Below are 22521 nucleotides of genomic sequence, written 5' to 3'. Positions count from 1 at the left end.
AATAATAATAGTTTTATTTTGTATATCACAGTTTTGAATGCAACTCAACAGGCTTTACATATAAAAAAAATACAAGCAATTAAAAAACTAAAACTTAAAATAAAACAATAGTAATAAAGCATAAAAAATAAAATGGCTTACAACTAGAAGGATGTGGGTGTGTACAGTACGGCTTAGAGATTTACAATATGGCTAGGAAAATATATTTTATTGTTTTTTGGGTTCAGAAACCCACATTGTTGTGGCCCGTTTTTCAAGCAGAGACTTTACCCAACTTGTTGCATTGCAAGCTAGCTAGTCTGAATGCTAGCAGCTAATGTTAGCACAAAACAATCGACAGTAATAATAATAGCTTTATTTGTGTATCACAGTTCGTAAAAATAAAGCTTCCTTATAGTGAATGTATCTCAATGGGCTTTACATCAAAAAGAGAACAAAAGTAAATGAAATGATAAAAACTAAACTAAATACAAAAGAATAGTGAGAAAATATAAGAAAATAAAATGCTCAAATCCAGCACTAAATTGTCACCACCAATGATTATCTTTTTAAAAAAAAATGTATTTACTGATTTTATTTATTATCTTACGCTGATGGAATTCTACATTTTGTATTGTGTTATGTCATGTATTATTGTTCTTTGGTTGTTTTCTGTTTTTGTACAGATGCTAATTAGCTGCTAGCTAACTCTGGTGCACTTGCTTTGTAATTGTGCTCATTTTCTGAAAAACAAAGAAATTAGAAAATTTAATAAATAAAAAATACTAGTGAATTCCACAAAACCACCTGAGAACTACATAAATGTAAGACTAAAAAGACATGTTTTTAGGTTTTGTTTCACGCTATCTACTGAATCAAATGCTCTCATCTCTTGTGTTCCAGAGATGAAGGCTGGTGACACAAAATTAACTAACATAGTTATAGTTACAGTATGCACAGTTATGAATTCTTTTTTAAGTTTAAGCTACAAGTTACTTAACTGGAGCTCTCCTTCATAGGCTAATACAGATTTCTTGATAATATAATTTATGCTCTATTTGATGCAGTGCTAACAGAGCCTAATAATATGCAACATTATGGTGCTGTGATATGGCTTTGATTTTAAATGAGGCACAATATTGCAGCTATAATACATACCTCAGCTCAAAATGACAATAAGACATGAAATATTTCCAGTTTCATAGGCTGTAGTACCAATAAATAGTAATAAAAACATTAATCCAACAGTTTCCATGATACTAATTAAAGGAATATGGTCCAAACAGATGTTTAAAAAATGCATTAATTTTGTATTTACTGTCCCAATGACTGCCTGAAGTAAAATGTGCCCACGACCTGAGGCTGTTACACCAGAGCTGTCCACAGCGGTGATTAAGTCGAGCTTTAATGCAGGACCTTATGTGAATTTATTTACCATGAATCTCTGGCCTGATTACATTTGCATATTCAGTTGTGTTTTGGCTCCAAGATCAGATGGCTTTAAAATGTTCTGCATTGAACTGGGTCATTGTGTGTGTATGTGTGTGTGTGTGTGTGTGTGTGTGTGTGTGTGTGTGTGTGTGTGTGTAGGCGGGTAATTATAGGGGTTGCGGGGACCTAATGTCCTCACAACCATAGGAAAACTAAAAGAAATGTCATTTGTGGGGACCTCATTTGGGTCCCCGTGAGGAGAAACAGTGTTTTCTTGGCCATGTTGTTGTTACTAAAAAAAGTAAAAGTGCAAAAACGTTTCTTTAGGGTTAGGCATTGTTTTGGTCTGGGTTAAGGTTAGGGTTAGGGTAAGGGTTAGGGGTTAGATATGAATGGGAGTCAATGGTATGTCCCCACAAGAATAGGAATACACAGTGTGTGTGTGTGTGTGTGTGTGTGTGTGTGTGTGTGTGTGTGTGTGTGTGTGTGTGTGTATGTGTGTGTGTTGTGTGTGTGTGTTGTGTGTGTGTGTGTGTGTATGTGTGTGTGTGTGTGTGTGTGTGTGTGTGTGTGTGTGTGTGTGTGTGTGTGTGTGTGTGTGTGTGGCATCTCTGATAGATAACAATGACCTCTTTGCTTTCCATAAATCGAGCCTCTGACTCAAAATACATTGAAAGTGGAATCAGATCCCTGGTTTGTTCGAGTGTCTCTCAGCTGGTCATGTTGTTATCGTTTGTCTGCCGACTAGATCAGTGAATGCCGACGCCACATCTGATGCCTTTAAGACCAACATCACCCTGTTCACTCGCATCCTGGACAGCCTGCTGGATGGATATGACAACCGTCTGCGACCTGGTCTTGGAGGTAACGATGTGCCGTCGCTGCCGGATGAGCAGATGTTTGGTCATTCAACATCTGCACAGTTCATCCAATCTAAGTGAATAATTGTTGTTATGAAACAACATGTGTCTCTTATTTTAACGGTTGATGGTTCATTTGAAGTGAGAACACTTCATTTAACATCAGCTTTTGTAGTACCGATAACCTTTGGCAGTAATCCCCTCAAGAATAAACTGACAAACACACTCTGAGCACTCACTTCACTTCCTGGAAAGTAACAGCAGTCGAAGTGGCCACATTTAACCCTGCAGAGGGCCATGTTCTCGCTTGAGTTTGTGTGGAAAATTCCCATTGAATCTGTCAGACATTGAAGGAAAGACATGAGGTGTCTGTAAGAACACTGTAAAGATGACATAACATGGCAAATATGTGGTTTAGGATTGCTTTGTATCGTATCAGTACTAAACCTTCATTAGAAGAGAAGACATCTTAAATATCTGTGACTATGCCAACAATATACACACGGAGATATGAAATACCAAAACATTCCACCTAATGGATGTTTTCAATAGCATACATCAAGCAAGACAAAAAATAAGAAAAAAATTAAAAATCTACATAGTCAGAATCCAAGGATATGAATGCGTGAAGCCTCCCATTCTCCAACAGACCTTGACTTACAGGTTGCTTATTTAAATTAACCTGCAATAACACTGAAGAAATTAATTAAAAAACACACACAAACAAATGAGTAGATATCATTAAACATAACAAAGAGAAAAGCTGAACATCAGCTATAAAAAATACCACAGTAGCACATTTTTCTGAAGGCTCTCCCCAGTCCAATAAGAAAATTGTTATTATTAAAACATACTTTAATAGAAATATACATACACATATATACATGATCACATCAATCAACAGGCTTTAGTTTAAGTTGTGTTTTGTTCCAAAATACTTCCCTGAGTAAGGTTTAGCACTGAAACATTGCACTAATAAATGCATTTTTGCAAAATTAAACAGCAAGAGTCAGAAATTCATCATAATATCAAAACAAAGGAACTGAGTGTTTTATGAAGAAGAGGGATGAGCTTATCTGAAGGTTTCAGTTAGACTCCTGCACACTGTCTGCCTTGCAGTAAATACATTTATTAGCATGAGGTTTTGGTGCAAAATACAGAGAGAAGTGATCTTAAATAGAGCGCGGCTGGAACTAAACCACCTGTAAACATAAGGAGATAATACATACCAAATCATTCCACCAATACAGATATTTTAAATGGCGTACAGAAAATAAGAATTACAAATATAACAAAAAATGAGAATATAAATGCAACCAAAAATAATTTGCATGAAGAAAAAACCCCAAAATACATATTTTTCCTTGATGATATCAAACATAGCAAACAGGAAAGGTGAGCTTTCATAAAACTTCACAGTGATAGCATTTCTCTGAGACCCTCCTCAGTCCAATATGTAGAGGAATTATACCAAAATTAAAGTACATTTTTTAAATCAATTTTTCACTTCATAAAAAATATACAGTCAGTATCTAAGCTTCCAGAATCCATCCAGTAGTTTATATATGAGTGAACTTGACCTACAGGTTCCACTTTAAGCGTCTCTCTTTGTTCTAAACTATTTGCATGTTGAAGCTCCTGCACTGAAATTTTGCACTCATAAAAGTATTTTGCAAGTTAGACTGTGTTTTACATCGATTTATATTACATACTAATACTAGAACTCATTTTCCTTTTGGTGCATTTTGGTGCAAGTTTGGGAAACCTCAGTTTCAGTCTATATCAGCATATCAGACCTCAGTAATTTTCACTTCATGCAGAAGGAAGCGTCTGCAGTCTGTTATTTGAAGAGAATCACATCTTCTGCTTTGCGCTACAGTGCTTCTCTCTTCATCCTCACCTCTGCCATTATCCGCCATGTTTGGCATCTCATTTCCAGCTGGCCCCTCACCCCAAAGCTGAGCTCCTCCCTCAGGATTTGGTGCCATTTGAAATTCAAATTCCTGGGGCCATCAGCCCAGCCCAGGAGCTGCCATATGGGGTACAGACCTCCTTTAGCTTGGCGGTGCTCAGACTGCTCAACTGGACCTACAGTAATAGTGCTGCTGGCTTATTTACTCTGTAGGAAAAGCAAAAATATATGGCCTCTTACTGCACTATAGCTCAGATGCATGGCTCATTTTGGGCCCCTTATAGGTCATATTTCAGGTATTCCTGAGAAATATAAACATAAAGGATGTTTTTATGTTTTTTTCTGTAGGAAATTCCATCTAAATCAATAGAAAGCTCTGAAACAGTCGTCTGTTAATGACAGACAGTCTGAGATAAAACACTCAAATAAAACATCAAAACATGAATTATATGTTTCAAGGATGTTATAGTTCTCTGAGCATATATATTTTTATCAGATGTAGCCCCAGTGGAAGCCAAACCCTGCAAGTGGAGCCTCCCCACTGTACCCATTAATGTACAGAGGGACTGAATCGCGGCAAAGAAGTCGACTTAAAAACAGAAACATAAAAATGACATCAGATGCAATTTTTCACATCGCAGACACATTAGATCTGTATGTCTCATCTGTGGGTAAAAATACATTAACGCTTCACTGGACTCTGGTTTATAACACATTCATAAGGTCTGAAAAAGAGCCTCATCACAGCTGCATGAGTGTGTGAACTCATACACTTTTGACAGTTTTCATGGTTCAAGTAGCGTACCATGAAAAAGGGAAGAGAAAGAGGGAAAAAAGAGGCCTGAATCCCAATGAATCTAATGCACTCTTTCTCTGAATGAATCATCAAACATTCAGTCGCTTATGTAGAGCCTCACTGCACATATGGACATTCATATATATTAAGCATAGTGCAAAATTAATTCTTCCCCATTGTGGCTTCCTATAAAAATGTTTTTCAATTCCATTCAATGAAAAGCAGCCACATAAACCACAGCCTTAAAACAACCCTCACCAACCAAAACTCTAGAAGCCTCAAAAAAGTACTCACATAGCTGATGGTATAAACTGAATCACACAATGTTTAAAACTGAGACGTTGCTCGAAGATTTAAAACCATCCTGGTGAACATTTTAATGCATCTTCTTGCAGCGAACAAGAGATGCTGCAGAAACATTTTATAGCTTCCACCGATGATCAAATAGTGAAGATGGAGAAGATGAATCTAGGGCAGAGGTTTTCAGGATGAACCCACATGTCCCCTTGGGGGTGCTGGAAGGTTTCAAGAGGGAGAAAAAAAAACTGTAATTGTTTCAACACTGAATGAATTATTGTGTGGGCTTGGGCCGCATATTTCTCTTGAATTTATTTACAGCAAACACAAAATAACCACTTTTGCTGGTTTAACAGTCTTTAAGAAGCAAAAACAGACATTTTTCTATAGATATAAAACACATAGATGGTAACCAGCATTGACTAAACTGTAACTGTAGCTGCTTTTATCCTGCTTCTTGTTTTTCTACTGGTCATCTGTTTCAAGTGCTCTTTTGAAATTGGTTTGTGTCACTTTGGCTGAAGTCAGGCCAGGCTGCAGAGGGTGAATACAGAAAGCACAGTTGCTCCTACATCACCATTAGTGACTGTGAGGCAGCTCACTTCTGTTCATATTCACACTTCTGCTACAAATTTGTTTTCCACCCAAAAAATTTGTCATCCATCTACGCCTCGGCTCTGCCAGAGACTTTTTCATGTTTCATGTCAAAATCATTTTGTTAGCTGAAAAAAAATGAGCCAAACTCGCTGATTAGACTTTTTTGTTGGTGAGAATGGTCATTTATGTAACAGGAATTCAACAAGCAAACCTTCAATCTAAAATACACAAGTGAGAGTATTTTTTAAATGACGTATATCACTGGGTTGTTTGTGACTGACCACAGAATTGTTTTTAATCAACATATAGTTGTCATTTATTATGCTGCTTTATTGTCTTTCCTGCCAGCCAGTCATATATAAGTAAAGATGGTGCCCTGGTAAACCAGAAAATGGAGGAGAAACTTCGAAAAATATTATAAAATCATGATATTTTTCTATACCTCACTAACTAGTCATTTTGTTTACTAAACCTAACCAAACAGCAAATGAAAATGAAAGAAAGCTAGTCCTGAAATAATGCTTCCAATTGGGTTACAGACCCATGCATTATAGGTTACAGTATTCTATTCTTATATCTTGCATTACCAGCACTCCAACCTCCTGACATGGAGTTTGTGGGCTTTTCAAAGAGCAAATATTTCCTGCGACTGCTAAATTCTCTTTCTTATCAATATGTAACTGAGAATGCAGTTGTTGTTGTATAGGAATGTCATGGATTGAATTCAAACAGATTTAATGAAGAGCTACTAGTAGTTACTCTTTAAAGCTGCACCATTGTAACATTTAAAAAGAAAAGCACTCCAGAGAACACAGTACTCCACCAAGGCTGTTCATTCCCTGACCTTGAGTTGAGCACAGGCGTGTGTTGTACATGTGCACGTTATGTAAGGAAAAGTGGACGGCAGGAATTCATGGGACTCAGAAACACCCCACAATTTAATTAATTGTTCCTTGTGTGATTTACAGCAGGTAGCTGACGATCACAAGTGTTCACTTGTTGTCATGGTTACAGTGACGCTGTGCCGCTATCTCACAATGATACAGAAATATTTATCAAATCTGTGGATCCAGACTATAAGCTGCATCACTGCCAAAATCTAATCACTTGGTCCTCGTGTCATTTCTGACCTTCCCTGAAAATTTCATCCAAATCCGTTTGTCCGTTTTTGAGTAATGTTGCTAGTAGACAGACAGACAGACAGATTAAGAGACAAACGGATGCCGATCGTCACATAACTCCACTGTGTTACTTGGCAGAGTAAAAACATTAGCTCAAATGTAACTAGATGCAATGTCTAATATGTCACTTCTAATAAGTAAATAATGTCATTCTCAGCCAACTCTGCAGTTCTGTGCCGCATGTTAGCATCGTTCAGCAAATTGTTTCGGTTCGACGTTTGCAGTTTTGGTTCAGTCCCACTGCTCTCTTGTTTCCCTGCAAAAATCTCATTAATCTTAAGACGTGTTTCTAATTCAAATGCAAATTAATGATTCTTTTTGTTGTTTGCATCACATGATGATCTCGGAAGTGTTTGTAAAGCTAACAATGCTAACAACACAGCAGCATAAACACTAAGCCGACAGTATTAGACAGCAGGCACTAAATACACTGAAAACTAAAAAGCGATAATTAACCTACTTCAGTCTCTTTTGTGTTGCTGTAATCAGCAGCAGCAGAGGAAGGTATCAATTTTACACGCGAGTTAATTTATGTGCTGCCATTAAAGCTCACAACAGTTTGTTCTGTGTGTTCAAATCAGGCTTGTCTGATAAAGATTTCATCTCTGAACTGATGTCACAGTCTAACATTCAACCTTTTTTTTTTCTGATGCTTTTAATCTGCGACCAAACTGGCAAGAGTTACGTTGATATTTGGATAGCTGCACAGTGGAATGCACAGTCCCTAACACAGGCAGGTTGTATCTTACCAATTAAACATGGTTCAGCAGGCCCATCTGTACCAAATGATTCAGATTATATGAAAAGCACATTTTTATGACTGTGCTTGCTGAATAAATGAACTTTAGGTATTGTCCTTGTTCCCATATCCTAACGTCCTCGGGCAGTAAATGCACTCTTGATATTTTTAACTAGTAAACACGTATTTCCCTGGAGGGATGTACTTTTCTAGGTTTGCTGCTGAAAAAATCTAGTTAGTTTTGCTTGTGAATTTGTTCCACTCACACAATAAGAATGGACTGGGGCTGTTGTTTGGCAGTGGGTTTGGTTTCCTTCTTGTTTATTTTTTATTCTTGTGGGGGTTTTGATCCAGGGCTGTGATTTTTTTATGTGTAATATAACAAAAATCCTCTCCTGCACTTTATATGGCAAATTACAACAAGCCTGCCTTTATGTACACTGTATAAAATCCAAATTCATGGACCCCAGTGAGTGAGGAAGGGTCGTTTTAAGAGATATTCAAGAAAACTCCTCACAGTCCATCCAATAAGAATAGAATTACAGCAAATTCCAAACAATAACAAGACACGACCAGGAACATTAACAGTAAAATGTAACAGGGTCAATTCTCACTGCAGTTTGCAGAATAAACAGAAAACAGTTTGGATATAAAGTAATAATAAAAGTAGAAAACTGTGGGGGGAAAAGGGTATTTAGAGAAAACAGTTTTCATCAAAACAAGAAAGTTCAAGCAAAAGACACCTGGACAAAGCTAACTAATATTTTTATGTGCAAATAGTTAATGAAACCAGATTCTGATCAAATTCTAACGACATAAACAGAAATGATACTCAACATTTGTGATCATGAGAGAATTTTCAAGAACAAATAGCTGATTGTTTCAGTAATAATTTACAGCATTAAGCACTGACACTAAAAGACAGTATCTGAACAGGCACCATGGTTTGCCTGTGGAGGATTCCAAAGCCAATAGAGAATCTCACCCCGAACAAAGAAGTCAGGTCACTTTTATACACTTTGGTCAAGTATGAGGTCACCACAAATAGCTTCTGCTCAAAGACCAAAATAGGAAACAGAGGGCCCCTTCAATCATCCTCCTAGACACAGAGGCCCCCTAAAAGCCCCATTGGTCAACCACCTGTAGATTGAGACCCTTATTTGGACACAACCTTAAACGTTTCTGAACAGTCAGGAGCAAACATAGCACATTCCATTCTAAACAGTTGAAAACAGATGAAGCGCATGCCATTCTACTAAATATATTAAGCAACACGTGTCAGATCAGATACTACACTATCCAAACTTATTAAATTTTGCAGTTTTCTGCTATTGTGTCTCAGTATCACCTAGAAAAGCACTCAGAGAGCGCAGTGCTCCGCCAAGACTGTCCATTCCTCCATATGGCATTGTCAGAATACAGCACTTGTTTTTTAGTTATTGATGATCAGAAATCACGGCAACATAGAATGTGGCCATTTAATATAGATGTAACCACAAACAAAATGACCTTGCGCTGAATACAGGTGTGTGTTATGCATGTGTACGTTATGTACGGATACTGAATCACCTGACCTGTGGCAGACGGCGAGAAACACCTCCACAATTTAATCAGTTGTTCCTTGTATGATTTCCAATGGATAAATCCCGATAAGTCCACAACGGTGGATTTGTAATAGGATCACAGTCATGTGATCATCACCAGGCAGCTGACGTAGTGTTGTCATGGTTACAGGGACGCCGTGCCGCTATCTCACAATGATACAGAAATCTTTAACAAATCTGTGGACCCAGACTATAAGCTGAATCACTGCTAAAATCTGATCACTTGATGCTTGTGTCATTTCTGACCTTCCCTGAAAAATTCATCCAAATTTGTTTGTCCGTTTTCGAGTAAAGGTGAGAACAAATAAACAGACAGACAGACAAACGGCGAAACGACGAAAATAATTTCTTACGGGAAAAATCAATATTATCCACCAGCACCTACACTAATAATATTTGGGCTCAACAATTATGCACTGATGCAACAGTTTGCGTCAGATTTCTTGACTTAAGGCAATTTATGATGACATTTTGTTCGACCAACAAACAATCTTGAATTTGGGGGAATTAGCTTTTCCTTTATGATCAAGCATTTTTCATTACTAGCCGTAATTGTTGGAAACTGTCCAGACATATTCAGATAGGAAAAGAGACTTCAAATCCTGAAATCAAGGCAAAAAAAAACTCCACAAAACTTCATTATCAAACCAATTTAATAAAGTTATCTCAACTTAAATGTGGTTTAAAAACTAATAATGCAGAAATTTGAGTTCTAATTACACACAATATTGAGTTGATGCAACAGTTTTATGTCAACTCGGAGTCAGGGGGCAAATCAAAAAGACAAGTTTACAGTTCAGCTACTCTTCATTTATTCCTCTGTTCCTTTTTTGATGTGGCTCTGGGTTACTGGGTTCAGCTGTAAACTATGTTACAGTTTGGCATCAGTGGTACAATATTTGTCACTAAACATTCAGACAACACAATAAAAACCTCAACACGCTGTTTAATAGACTATAATAGTTCCAGGTGTCAGAGTACATTCATGACAAAATGCATCATTCTGTCTTTTTACAAGAGGAAGCGTCAACATTTAGTGTCAAACATTGCTATTTACTGAGATGTGTGCCTCAACAAAATACCTAAATCGAAGTAATCTAGGCCTCTGTGAGGACAAATAATATAATCTATTTAAATCAACTTTATTCAAACACCAAGGTCTGGTTTATATGAATAAATCCCCAACTGTATGTACTTCTAAATGGATTGAACCCAGCAGTCTGCCACTACCTCTTGATTTACATTACCTTCTAAACAGGGTGGCCCTTTTTAAAGCAGCCTGTGATTTACGGTGTAATTTCCCTGTATGAAGCAGAACCTGATGAAGCACTTACTGGCTCACGCCTAAATGTGGGTAAAGTGGAAGAAAACCTGACAAAAGAGGTACATTTGGTCATTTTTAAGCACCAGTTTGGACAATACTCAGCACCTACAGTGAGCAGCGGTGGGACCAAAATTAAAGTTTGGCAAAAATTACGCTAGCAGCCTGATTGTTATTGTGCGATTAAAGATGAAAACCAGTCAACGCTCCTATTGCAGAGTAAGCCGCAGCCTCTATTATAAACCACTTCTGTTGTCTGTGTCGCTGAAAGGATGCGGCTCACCTTGCGATGCATGAGAGCACTTTACCCAGGAGTAATCATGTCTTTAGATTGTATGTAAGATGCTGTTTGCGGTGTAGAACAGGGAGTAGAGTAAAACGTGAAAGCTTTTTGAACTGACCAAGCATGAGAGATTTGAGCCTCAGTAATTATTGAAAGAGACAGAGTGTAGAGAAAGCAAATGGACCTGATGCGTCAGCGCTGATGCAGTCCCACATTATCACTTGAATGGGAAACACATGAGGCTTTTGCTCTTCCTATCTGTCGCATCAACGTTTAGGACCAATTTTATACTCCAATAGTAATCGCTTACATGCTGCTTTGGTTCAATAAATCTAATTCTACAAGAGGTGCCTATAAATTAGTTTAAGGGAAACTCTTAGATATGTGTAGGTGAGCTGAGTTGAATGACAGGGGTAAACAAATGCAAATTAGAAAGATCAACAACAGCTTAACTCAAGGAAATACATATGAAACATGCATGTATGTTTAGATTTATAGATATAGTGTCATTTAAAGGAAAACGTTGATATCGTCAAGATTTCAAAACTTTAATGAATTTGAGGTTACTGGTTTTTATTTCATAGCGCTATGCTACGTTGTGAAGATGTTGGAGGTATTTTTCTTGGAATAAAATGCAGAAAGTGACTGATTCAGTTTAACTGATAAAATATCTCTTTCTGAGCAAATCTGAGGTACAAATACATGTAGTAAAACAGGTTGATTGTTTTTGCTGCAGGAGATGCTGGGTTTGCAACTGCCACATGATGATCCATAATAAAGAGTTAGGTTGATATCAGTAAAAACAAACCGCAGCCTTTAAAGGTCCCATATTATGCTATTTTTCAGTCACATCATATAGGTCTCAGAAGCCCAAAAGCATAGTATTAAGTTTGTTCGCCCCAAAATCATCCTTTGTTCAGAGTTTTAGCGATCGAAAAATTCACTCTCACCAGCTCTCCTCAGAACAGGCTGTTTCTGGGCCTGCTTCCAGGTATGCAAATGAACGTATCTGTCCGTGCCCACTCCCACTTCCCTCTCTGGGAGAGGACGCGCTCAGTGCTACATTGGTGTCAGAAGTGGGATGGCGCTCGCCCGACTGCAGATGGAGGAAGAACTGACGGAGCTCCAACAAGCTGTCACCGAGGGACTGAGCCGCCTCTTGGGAGCAAACCCAAGAGGAAAAGAGCCGGCCAGCGGAGAGTTCGCTCCCGTAATCTCCGACAGCAGTCAGGGGGAGGAGTTAAATCCACTTATTTCGTCATAAGCGGACCCAAATCCAAAATCGGACGTTTGAGCAGGCATTTTCACAAAATGTGGTGTAGCAAGGCAGGGAGGAAACAGACAGTTTTCAAATTTGAACCTCATAATGAGGCTACTGCAACACATACTACTATAAGAACACTTTCACAAAGTGAGGTTTGCATAATATGTCCCCTTTAATGCTACATACATGCATAGTTTCAAGTCCAATTCTTTGCAAACAAGCAGCAATATGAATACAGCACACTAGCAAGAATGACTGGAAATACATTGAATAGCCTAAAAAAGCAGAAAAATATTTGTAAACATCGGCCCGATATTTGCATAAAATTGTAATATCGGTCAATATCGTTATTGGGTTTTTTTTGTCTATCATGAAAACCGCTAAAGTAATGGCATAAATATGATATTTTTCTTATTCTACACACACAGTGTTTACATTTGGAAAGCCTTGTTGCATTTCAGAATACTTCCAGTGGGGTATCTCAATAATAATAGGCATAATGTGTTAATTCCACGACTGGAGATATGTGATGTTACCTAAAATTACTTAAATAGCCCCCATCGGTATTGGTTGATATCGGAATCGGAAATTGAGAGTTGGACAATATCGGCATATTGGTTATTGGCAAAAAAGCCTATATTGGACATGCCTAAAAAATAGTGTTTTCTTCTATTGAAATCCACTTGTTTTGCTTCAGGACGATTAAAATTCAGAAAAACATGACATTAAAAATAAAGCTTTTAGTTCCGAATGTCTACAATGTCTAAAAATCTGTAAAACAATGTAAAAAAAATTCAGAAATATATATATGTATATATATATATACACACGTGGACAAAATTGTTGGTACCCCTCAGTTAAAGAAGGAAAAACCCACAATTCTCACTGAAATCACTTGAAACTCACAAAAGTAACAATAAATAAAAATTTATTGAAAATTAAATAATCAAAAACAGCCATCACTTTTGAATTGTTGATTAACATAATTATTAAAAAAAACAAACTAATGAAACAGGCCTGGACAAAAATGATGGTACCTCTATAAAAGATTGAAAACTATTTGACCAGAGTGACATGATTAACTCAGGTGTGTCATTTAATTGACATCACAGGTGTTTCCAAACTCATAATCAGTCAGTCTGCCTATTTAAAGGGAGACAAGTAGTCACCCTGCTGTTTGGTGAAAAGGTGTGTACCACACTGAACATGGACAACAGAAAGCGAAGGAGAGAATTGTCCCAGGACATCCGAAAAAAAATTATAGAGAAACATCTTAAAGGTAAAGGCTATAAGACCATCTCTAAACAGCTTGAAGTTCCTGTGACAACAGTGGCTCATATTATTCAGAAGTTCAAGACCCACGGGACAGTAGCCAACCTCCCTGGACGTGGCCGCAAGAGGAAAATTGATGACAAATTGTAGAGACGGATCGTTGGAATTGTATCCAAAGAGCCCAGAGCAACCTCCAAAGAAATTAAAGGTGAACTCCAAGGCCAAGGTACATCAGTGTCAGATCGCACCATTCGTCATCGTTTGAGCCAAAGTGGACTTCATGGGAGACGACCAAGGAGGACACCACTGCTGAAAAAAACTCATAAAAAGCGAGACTGGAATTTGCAAAAATGCATGTTGACAAGCCACAAAGCTTCTGGGAGAATGTCCTTTGGACAGATAAGACCAAACTGGAGCTTTTTGGTAAGGCACATCAACTCTATGTTCATAGACTCAAAAACCAAGCATACGAAGAAAAGAACACTGTCCCTCCGGTGAAACATGGAGGAGGCTCAGTAATGTTTTGGGGCTGCTTTGCTGCATCTGGCACAGGGTGTCTTGAAAGTGTGCAAGGTACGATGAAATCTGAAGACTATCAAGGCATTCTGGAGAGAAATGTGCTGCCTAGTGTCAGAAAGCTTGGTCTCAGTCGCAGGTCATGGGTCTTCCAACAGGACAACGATCCAAAACACACAGCCAAAAACACCCAAGAATGGCTGAGAGAAAAGCGTTGGACTATTCTAAAGTGGCCTTCTATGAGCCCAGATCTGAATCCCATTGAACATATGTGGAAGGAGCTGAAACATGCCATTTGGAGAAGACACCCATCAAACCTGAGACAACTGGAGCTGTTTGCTCATGAGGAGTGGGCCAAAATACCTGTTGAGAGCTGGAGAACGCTCATTGACAAATACAGAAATCGTTTAATTGCAGTGACTGCCTCAAAAGGTTGTGCAACAAAATATTAAGTTATGGGTACCATCATTTTTGTCCAGCCCTATTTCATTAGTTTGTTTTTTTAAATAATTATGTTAATCAACAATTCAAAAGTGATGGCTGATTTTGATTATTTAATTTTCAATAAATTTTTATTTATTGTTACTTTTGTGAGTTTCAAGTGATTTCAGTGAGAATTGTGGGTTTTTCCTTCTTTAACTGAGGGGTACCAACAATTTTGTCCACGTGTGTACAGTGCCTTGTGAAAGTATTCAGCCCCCTTGAACTTTTCAACCTTTCGCCACATTTCAGGCTTCAAACATAAAGATATAAAATTTGAATTTTTTGTCAAGAATCAACAACAAGTGGGACACAATCGTGAAGTGGAATGAAATTTATTGGATATTTTAAACTTTTTTAACAAATAAAAACCTGAAAAGTGGGGCGTGCAATATTATTCGGCCCCCTTGCATTAATACTTTGTAGCGCCACCTTTTGCTGCAATTACAGCTGCAAGTCGCTTGAGGTATGTCTCTATCAGTTTTGCACATCGAGAGACTGAAATTCTTGCCCATTCTTCCTTGCAAAACAGCTGGAGCTCAGTGAGGTTGGATGGAGAGCGTTTGTGAACAGCAGTATATTGCACGCCCCACTTTTCAGTTTTTTATTTGTTAAAAAGGTATAAAATATCCAATAAATTTCATTCCACTTCACGATTGTGTCCCAATTGTTGTTGATTCTTGACAAAAAATTCAAATTTTATATCTTTATGTTTGAAGCCTGAAATGTGGCAAAAGGTTGAAAAGTTCAAGGGGGCCGAATACTTTCACAAGGCACTGTATATGTAGACACATACACACGTGGACAAAATTGTTGGTACCCCTCAGTTAAAGAAGGAAAAACCCACAATTCTCACTGAAATCACTTGAAACTCACAAAAGTAACAATAAATAAAAATTTATTGAAAATTAAATAATCAAAATCAGCCATCACTTTTGAATTGTTGATTAACATAATTATTTAAAAAAACAAACTAATGAAATAGGGCTGGACAAAAATGATGGTATCCATAACTTAATATTTTGTTGCACAACCTTTTGAGGCAATCACTGCAATTAAACGATTTCTGTATTTGTCAATGAGCGTTCTGCAGCTGTCAACAGGTATTTTGGCCCACTCCTCATGAGCAAACAGCTCCAGTTGTCTCAGGTTTGATGGGTGTCTTCTCCAAATGGCATGTTTCAGCTCCTTCCACATATGTTCAATGGGATTCAGATCTGGGCTCATAGAAGGCCACTTTAGAATAGTCCAACGCTTTTCTCTCAGCCATTCTTGGGTGTTTTTGGCTGTGTGTTTTGGATCGTTGTCCTGTTGGACGACCCATGACCTGCGACTGAGACCAAGCTTTCTGACACTAGGCAGCACATTTCTCTCCAGAATGCCTTGATAGTCTTCAGATTTCATCGTACCTTGCACACTTTCAAGACACCCTGTGCCAGATGCAGCAAAGCAGCCCCAAAACATTACTGAGCCTCCTCCATGTTTCACCGTAGGGACAGTGTTCTTTTCTTCGTATGCTTGGTTTTTGAGTCTATGAACATAGAGTTGATGTGCCTTACCAAAAAGCTCCAGTTTGGTCTCATCTGTCCAAAGGACATTCTCCCAGAAGCTTTGTGGCTTGTCAACATGCATTTTTGCAAATTCCAGTCTCGCTTTTTTATGAGTTTTTTTCAGCAGTGGTGTCCTCCTTGGTCGTCTCCCATGAAGTCCACTTTGGCTCAAACAACGACGAATGGTGCGATCTGACACTGATGTACCTTGGCCTTGGAGTTCACCTTTAATTTCTTTGGAGGTTGCTCTGGGCTCTTTGGATACAATTCCAACGATCCGTCTCTTCAATTTGTCATCAATTTTCCTCTTGCGGCCACGTCCAGGGAGGTTGGCTACTGTCCCGTGGGTCTTGAACTTCTGAATAATATGAGCCACTGTTGTCACAGGAACTTCAAGCTGTTTAGAGATGGTCTTATAGCCTTTACCTTTAAGATGTTTGTCTATAATTTTTTTTCGGATGTCCTGGGACAATTCTCTCCTTCGCTTTCTGTTGTCCATGTTCAGTGTGGTACACACCTTTTCACCAAACAGCAGGGTGACTACTTGTCTCCCTTTAAATAGGCAGACTGACTGATTATGAGTTTGGAAACACCTGTGATGTCAATTAAATGACACACCTGAGTTAATCATGTCACTCTGGTCAAATAGTTTTCAATCTTTTATAGAGGTACCATCATTTTTGTCCAGGCCTGTTTCATTAGTTTGTTTTTTTAAATAATTATGTTAATCAACAATTCAAAAGTAATGGCTGTTTTTGATTATTTAATTTTCAATAAATTTTTATTTATTGTTACTTTTGTGAGTTTCAAGTGATTTCAGTGAGAATTGTGGGTTTTTCCTTCTTTAACTGAGGGGTACCAACAATTTTGTCCACGTGTGTACACACACTACCATTAAAAAACTTGTGGTCACCCAGGCAATTTCATGTTTTCCATGAAAACTCATGCTTTTATTCATGTGCTAACATAACTACACAAGGGTTTTATAATCACCAATTAGCCTTTCAACACCATTAGCTAACACAATGTAGCTTTAGAGCACAGGAGTGATGGTTGCTGGAAATGTTCCTCTGTACTCCTATGGAGATATTTCATTAATAATCAGCCGTTTCCAGCTAGAATAATATTTACTACATTAGCAATGTCCAGACTGTATTTCTGATTCATTTAATGTTATCTTCATTGGAAAAAAAAATGCTTTTCTTTCAAAAATCAGGACATTTCTAAATGAACCCAAGTGTTTGAACGGTAGTGTAAAAAAACAAACAAACTCCTGAGTGTCTCTTCTTTTTTGGCAGTAATTTTTTTATGTATTTATTTTTCTTTTAAATTTTCCTTGTTGGTGTCTTCATGCCTCCAAATGCTTTCTCCTTTCCAGACAGGGTAACTGAGGTGAAGACGAACATCTACGTCACCAGCTTTGGACCAGTTTCAGACACAGACATGGTGAGTACAGATAACTGGACATTTATTTTCTGTGTTTAAATACTCACATCATATCATAATCGCTGTAGAGAACAAAACAGCTCCCTGCTCGTGTTTAGAGGTTGCTTTTATTGCCTTATTTGTGTTTCATTATGGCTTCCCCTCCATTTGTGACTCCATTGCTTTGTTTTTTCTCCACACAAACTCCTATATGATGCTGAAGTAGGACGAGTATTCCTCAATATGGCACAATGTCTATTCATCTGACAATTTTCATCTTATAAATTATTGAAAGTCTTCTTGTTATTCAAGTCACTCCTTTGTTTATCCTGGGCTTTCCTGTTTATCATTCTCAAACATGCACCCACCTTCACATCATATCATCAGGCTCTGCTCTATTGTCGAGGACCCATTTGCCAAGTGATTGATCTATTGATGTAACAATTGAGAAGCTGGGCCTCTGAAGGAAACCACAAGGTTCTCAGCAAAGCATAAACAACCATTTAACAGCATCTAAGATACAGAAAAGTCAAATGGAAAAAACCTGAGAATTTTTTTTTTATCTTGTGGCGGAAATCCCAGATCCAGATCTTCACCCACATCTGATCGACTAATTGGCCCAGAGGGTGATCTGTCCGCCTAATTTCAGCCAAAACAGTCCTGATGTCTCCTTTTTAAAAATATCTTGCAAATAAACAGATGGACACACAGACAGGAAATCATCGTTTTCTTTCAATTCCGCTGGCAGAGATCATCACGAGTGCTTCAGCAGCAGCCACTGGAGCTGAAAACCTGAGAAATAAGCCGCTATGTCACAATTTATAGAATCCATGAGGTAAAATCATCAATGTATATTCAGTTTTTGAAAAGTTGTGTTGCCTATTCATATGTAAAATGACCATATGGTCCCCACAAAATTAGGCATAAGGCCAAAAATACATTATTTATTTCGGGTTTTGCTCTCATGTAGACAGATGTCTCATAAAAATGAGAAACAGCATGAAATATTCTCCTCTGATCTGATGGATTTATTCAGACACCGTAGAGCAATTCAGTTGATTGCTGAGGTGCCCAGTAGTCAAAGGATTTATAGAAGGCTGAAGCTAAGAAATGAAACAGAAAATAATTAATAGAAAGGAGTGTAATGACTTTCATGAGCAGTAGCAGCACAAATAGCAGAGAGATATATTGTACGCTCTGTAATAATTAGATACATGTTTGAAAATTTATGGCTGTCTCTGTAACATTTCTACAATAAAATGACTTGTGTTGCTCCCTCGCAGTAAATATTTTAGTATGACTGTTTTGACGATGGATTAACTGTAAAAAGATCTATAAAAAATTGTCTGTAGTTTTTAAATACATTAGAAAACCTTGGAATACTATAAAATCTGTGAAAATTACGGCAAATACCTGCAAAAGCTGATCAAATTACAGTAAAATATAATAAAATAGTCAGACATTGTAATAAAAAAGGAAATATAGAAATACAGATTTTTGATGTGAACATTATTTATAGTCTTGCCTGTTTTTTCTTTGTTTTTATAGTCAACATGTAAATGAATGCTTTTTTTCTGTGATTTCGCTATAGCTGATATCAACAATTAAAAAAAGGAAAACTGTAAAATAGCAATTACATTTCAATCAAAAAACAGCAAATACAGTTCACATGCAAACTAAACATTGTTTTCTGTGATTTTACTATGTATTATCTGTACTTTACCGAACATGTGAATATAATTTTGTGTCAGATTTTCATCAGTAATGGTGGCGAGGACAACAGCTCCCATGATCCCTTACTACTTCACGACAGCGTCAAAATTCCTCTTTTGTTTTTGTTTTTTGATTAAGAGATTCCAAGAGGCAAAGATTAAAAAATTACTTACGTATTATGTAGTAAGATAAATAAATGCATAATATAATATCAGTTATCAGTCTAATTCATTACTATTATTAGGGTCCGAGCACCGAGGGTGCGAAGGACAGGCGGTGCAAGGGCACCGACTGTCCAAGGCACCAGCGGTGCCAAGGACCCTATTGAAACCCTAGGGTTTATTATTAGGGTCCTAGGCACCGCTGGTGCCTTGGACAGTCGGTGCCCTGGCACCGCCTGTCCTTCGCACCCTCGGTGCTCGGACCCTATTGAAACCCTAGGGTTTATTATTATTAAGGTCCGAGCACCGAGGGTGCGAAGGACAGGCGGTGCAAGGGCACCGACTGTCCAAGGCACCAGAGGTGCCAAGGACCCTGTTGAAACCCCAGGGTTTATTATTAGGGTCCGAGCACCGAGGGTGCGAAGGACAGGCGGTGCCAGGGCACCGACTGTCCAAGGCACCAGCGGTGCCAAGGACCCTATTGAAACCCTAGGGTTTATTATTATTATTATTATTATTTTTTTTTTTTTTTTTTCTCCCGTAAAGTAAATTGGCTTTTTGGCGGCCTTATCATACTCCAAAACGCGTGAAATTTGGCATGCACATCAGGACTGGCGAAAAATTTGATATTTTATGGGAGTTGCGCATGTGCGTGGCAAAATGGCTCTATAGCGCCACCTGCAAAGTTGAAAAAGTAGTCATTAGGCCAACTGCCACAATGTTTCATGTACAGCTACAATATTTGGTGGGCATATGCAGAACATCCGGACACACCAAAAAGTCAATTACAGTCACGCCCTAAACCCAACAGGAAGTCGGCCATCTTCAATTTGCTGTAAATTTTTCAAACGTAATCGCTCCTCGGGAAATGAATTGCCTTTTTGGCGGCCTTATCATATTCCAAAACGCGTGAAATTTGGCGTGCACATCAGGACTGGCGAAAAATTTGATATTTTATGGGAGTTGCGCATATGTGTGGAAAAATGGCTCTATAGCGCCACCTGCAAAATTGAAAAAGTGGTCATTAGGCCAACTTCCACAATGTTTTATTTACAGCTACAATATTTGGTGGGCATATGCACCACATCAGGACACACCAAAAAGTCAATCACAGCCACACCCTAAACCCAACAGGAAGTCGGCCATCTTGAATTTGCTGTACATTTGTCAAAATTTATAGCTCCTAGTGGATAAGTCTGAGAGAACTGAAATTTGGCCAGTACATGCACCAGACCTTTCTGATGAAAAGTTATCAAAAACTCAACCAGAAGCCAAAAGGTGTGGCCATGGCGGAGCCTCAAACAACTGATCCTTCGCCATGAAACAGGAATTGGTGTCTAATTCTTCTCAACATGCTCCAATCTGCCTGAAACTTTACATGTATGATGACAGTCCTGTCCTGATGTCATCCACATAGGGATATTCATTGACAGTCATAGCGCCACCTTGTGGTTTCAGGAAATAGACATCTTTTACACTTTCATGCCCTATTGTTACCCGGTTGATCATATTCACTTCAAATGCGGTGACAACAGCCTAAACACATTGATGATGCATCCCAGTGAAAATGGTGACTTGTCATCAAAGGGCGTGTCTGTGGCGGCCAAACCAATTTCGATGTTTCGCCATGAAAATTTAACGATTCATATCTCAGCTGAACAACATCCTATCTGCCTCAGACTTCACATGCTGGATACCAGGTCCAGTCTGAACACATCCACACTCATAAATTTTGAAAAAGTCATAGCGCCACCTGTTGGTAATAGTAAGTTTAAGGTCTTATATTTTCAGGTACAATGGCCCCAAACTTGGTGATATCATGCTGGAAATTGGTCAGTCGAGTCTTCACCTCTTGACAATCACACACTGTGAAGGGTGTGACATTTCATGCAACGCTGTTGCCGTAGCAACCAAATATCGCCATGCAAAACAAAGCCCTTTCTGACAGGTTAGGAATACTCCAATGCTCACAAAAATTACCACACACATCACCATCGACCCAAGGAACAACACTGTATGCATCTCGGCACTGCACATGCTATAGCGCCCCCTACAGTATTTTTAACAAACAGCCCCCCCAGCACGTTTCACCTACATCCATGAAATTTGGGAGGCTTATAGAGCACATCAGGACGCACAAAAAAGCCTCTTGGAGCCATGTCCTAAACCCAACAGGAAGTCGGCCATCTTGGATTAATTGTGAGATTTTTGATGATTTTTCTCATTTTTGAGAGTTAATACCTCCTTGGGGATAATTCCAGGAGACCTGAAATTTTGTCAGTCCACACAGCAGGACTTGGTTTGGAAAAGTTATCAAAAGTTTAACCAGAAGCCAAATGGCGTGGCCATGGCGACCATTAGAGTTTTGATGCTTCGCCATGAAACAACAACTGCTGTATAACTCTCCTCTGCATGCACCAATCTGCCTCAAACTTTCCATGTGTGATCACAATCCAATCCTGATCACATCTACAGGCCAACAGACACTCTCAGTTGCAGCGCCACCTGTTGGAGGGACAATAAATGCTGTATTACTGGCCTCTACATGATCAAATCAGCCTGAAACTTTTCATGAGTGATCAGAGTCCAGCCCTCATCACAGCCACTGTTTGAAATACACTCTGAGTTACAGCGCCACCTGGTGGTGGATGGGCAGGAAATGCTGTATAACTCGTCTGAACATGCTCCAATCTGGCTGAAATTTTACGTGTGATTAAACTCTGGTCCAGATGTGATTCAGAGGCCAGCACACACTCTCAGTCACAGCGCCACCTGGTGGACGTGCATGGATTCGCCGACCAGCGTGGATGCGAGGACCCGTCCATCGCTGCTTGCAGCTTTAATTATTATTAGGGTCCGAGCACCGAGGGTGCGAAGGACAGGCGGTGCCAGGGCACCGACTGTCCAAGGCACCAGCGGTGCCAAGGACCCTATTGAAACCCTAGGGTTTATTATTTTTAGGGTCCGAGCACCAACGGTGCCGAAGGACCCTATTGGAACCTTATGGTTTTTTATTATTATTATTATTAGGGTCCGAGCACCGAGGTGCCGAGGACAGGCGGTGCAAGGGCACCGGCTGTCCAAGGCACCAACGGTGCCGTAGGACCCTATTGGAACCCTACGGTTTATTATTATTAGGG

At 38.8% G+C, this 22521-nt stretch overlaps 1 protein-coding gene across 5 annotated transcripts in view; it reads left to right on the top strand.

Annotated features, from left to right (window-relative positions):
- LOC110970473 (gamma-aminobutyric acid receptor subunit alpha-2) overlaps window positions 1-22521 on the top strand; it is a 46252-nt gene that overhangs the window by 2950 nt on the left and 20781 nt on the right. For all 5 annotated transcript variants that reach the window (XM_051954226.1, XM_051954225.1, XM_051954224.1 and 2 more), the window contains exons 3-4: window positions 2159-2274; window positions 17461-17528. In XM_051954226.1, coding sequence (XP_051810186.1) covers window positions 2159-2274; window positions 17461-17528 — 184 coding nt within the window. The remainder of the gene's footprint in view (window positions 1-2158; window positions 2275-17460; window positions 17529-22521) is intronic.

Source organism: Acanthochromis polyacanthus, chromosome 10 (genome assembly GCF_021347895.1).
Source record: "Acanthochromis polyacanthus isolate Apoly-LR-REF ecotype Palm Island chromosome 10, KAUST_Apoly_ChrSc, whole genome shotgun sequence".
Taxonomy (NCBI): Eukaryota; Metazoa; Chordata; class Actinopteri; family Pomacentridae; genus Acanthochromis; species Acanthochromis polyacanthus.
Note: the sequence above shows the minus strand (reverse complement) of the source record. Positions and strands in the feature narration are given on the sequence as shown.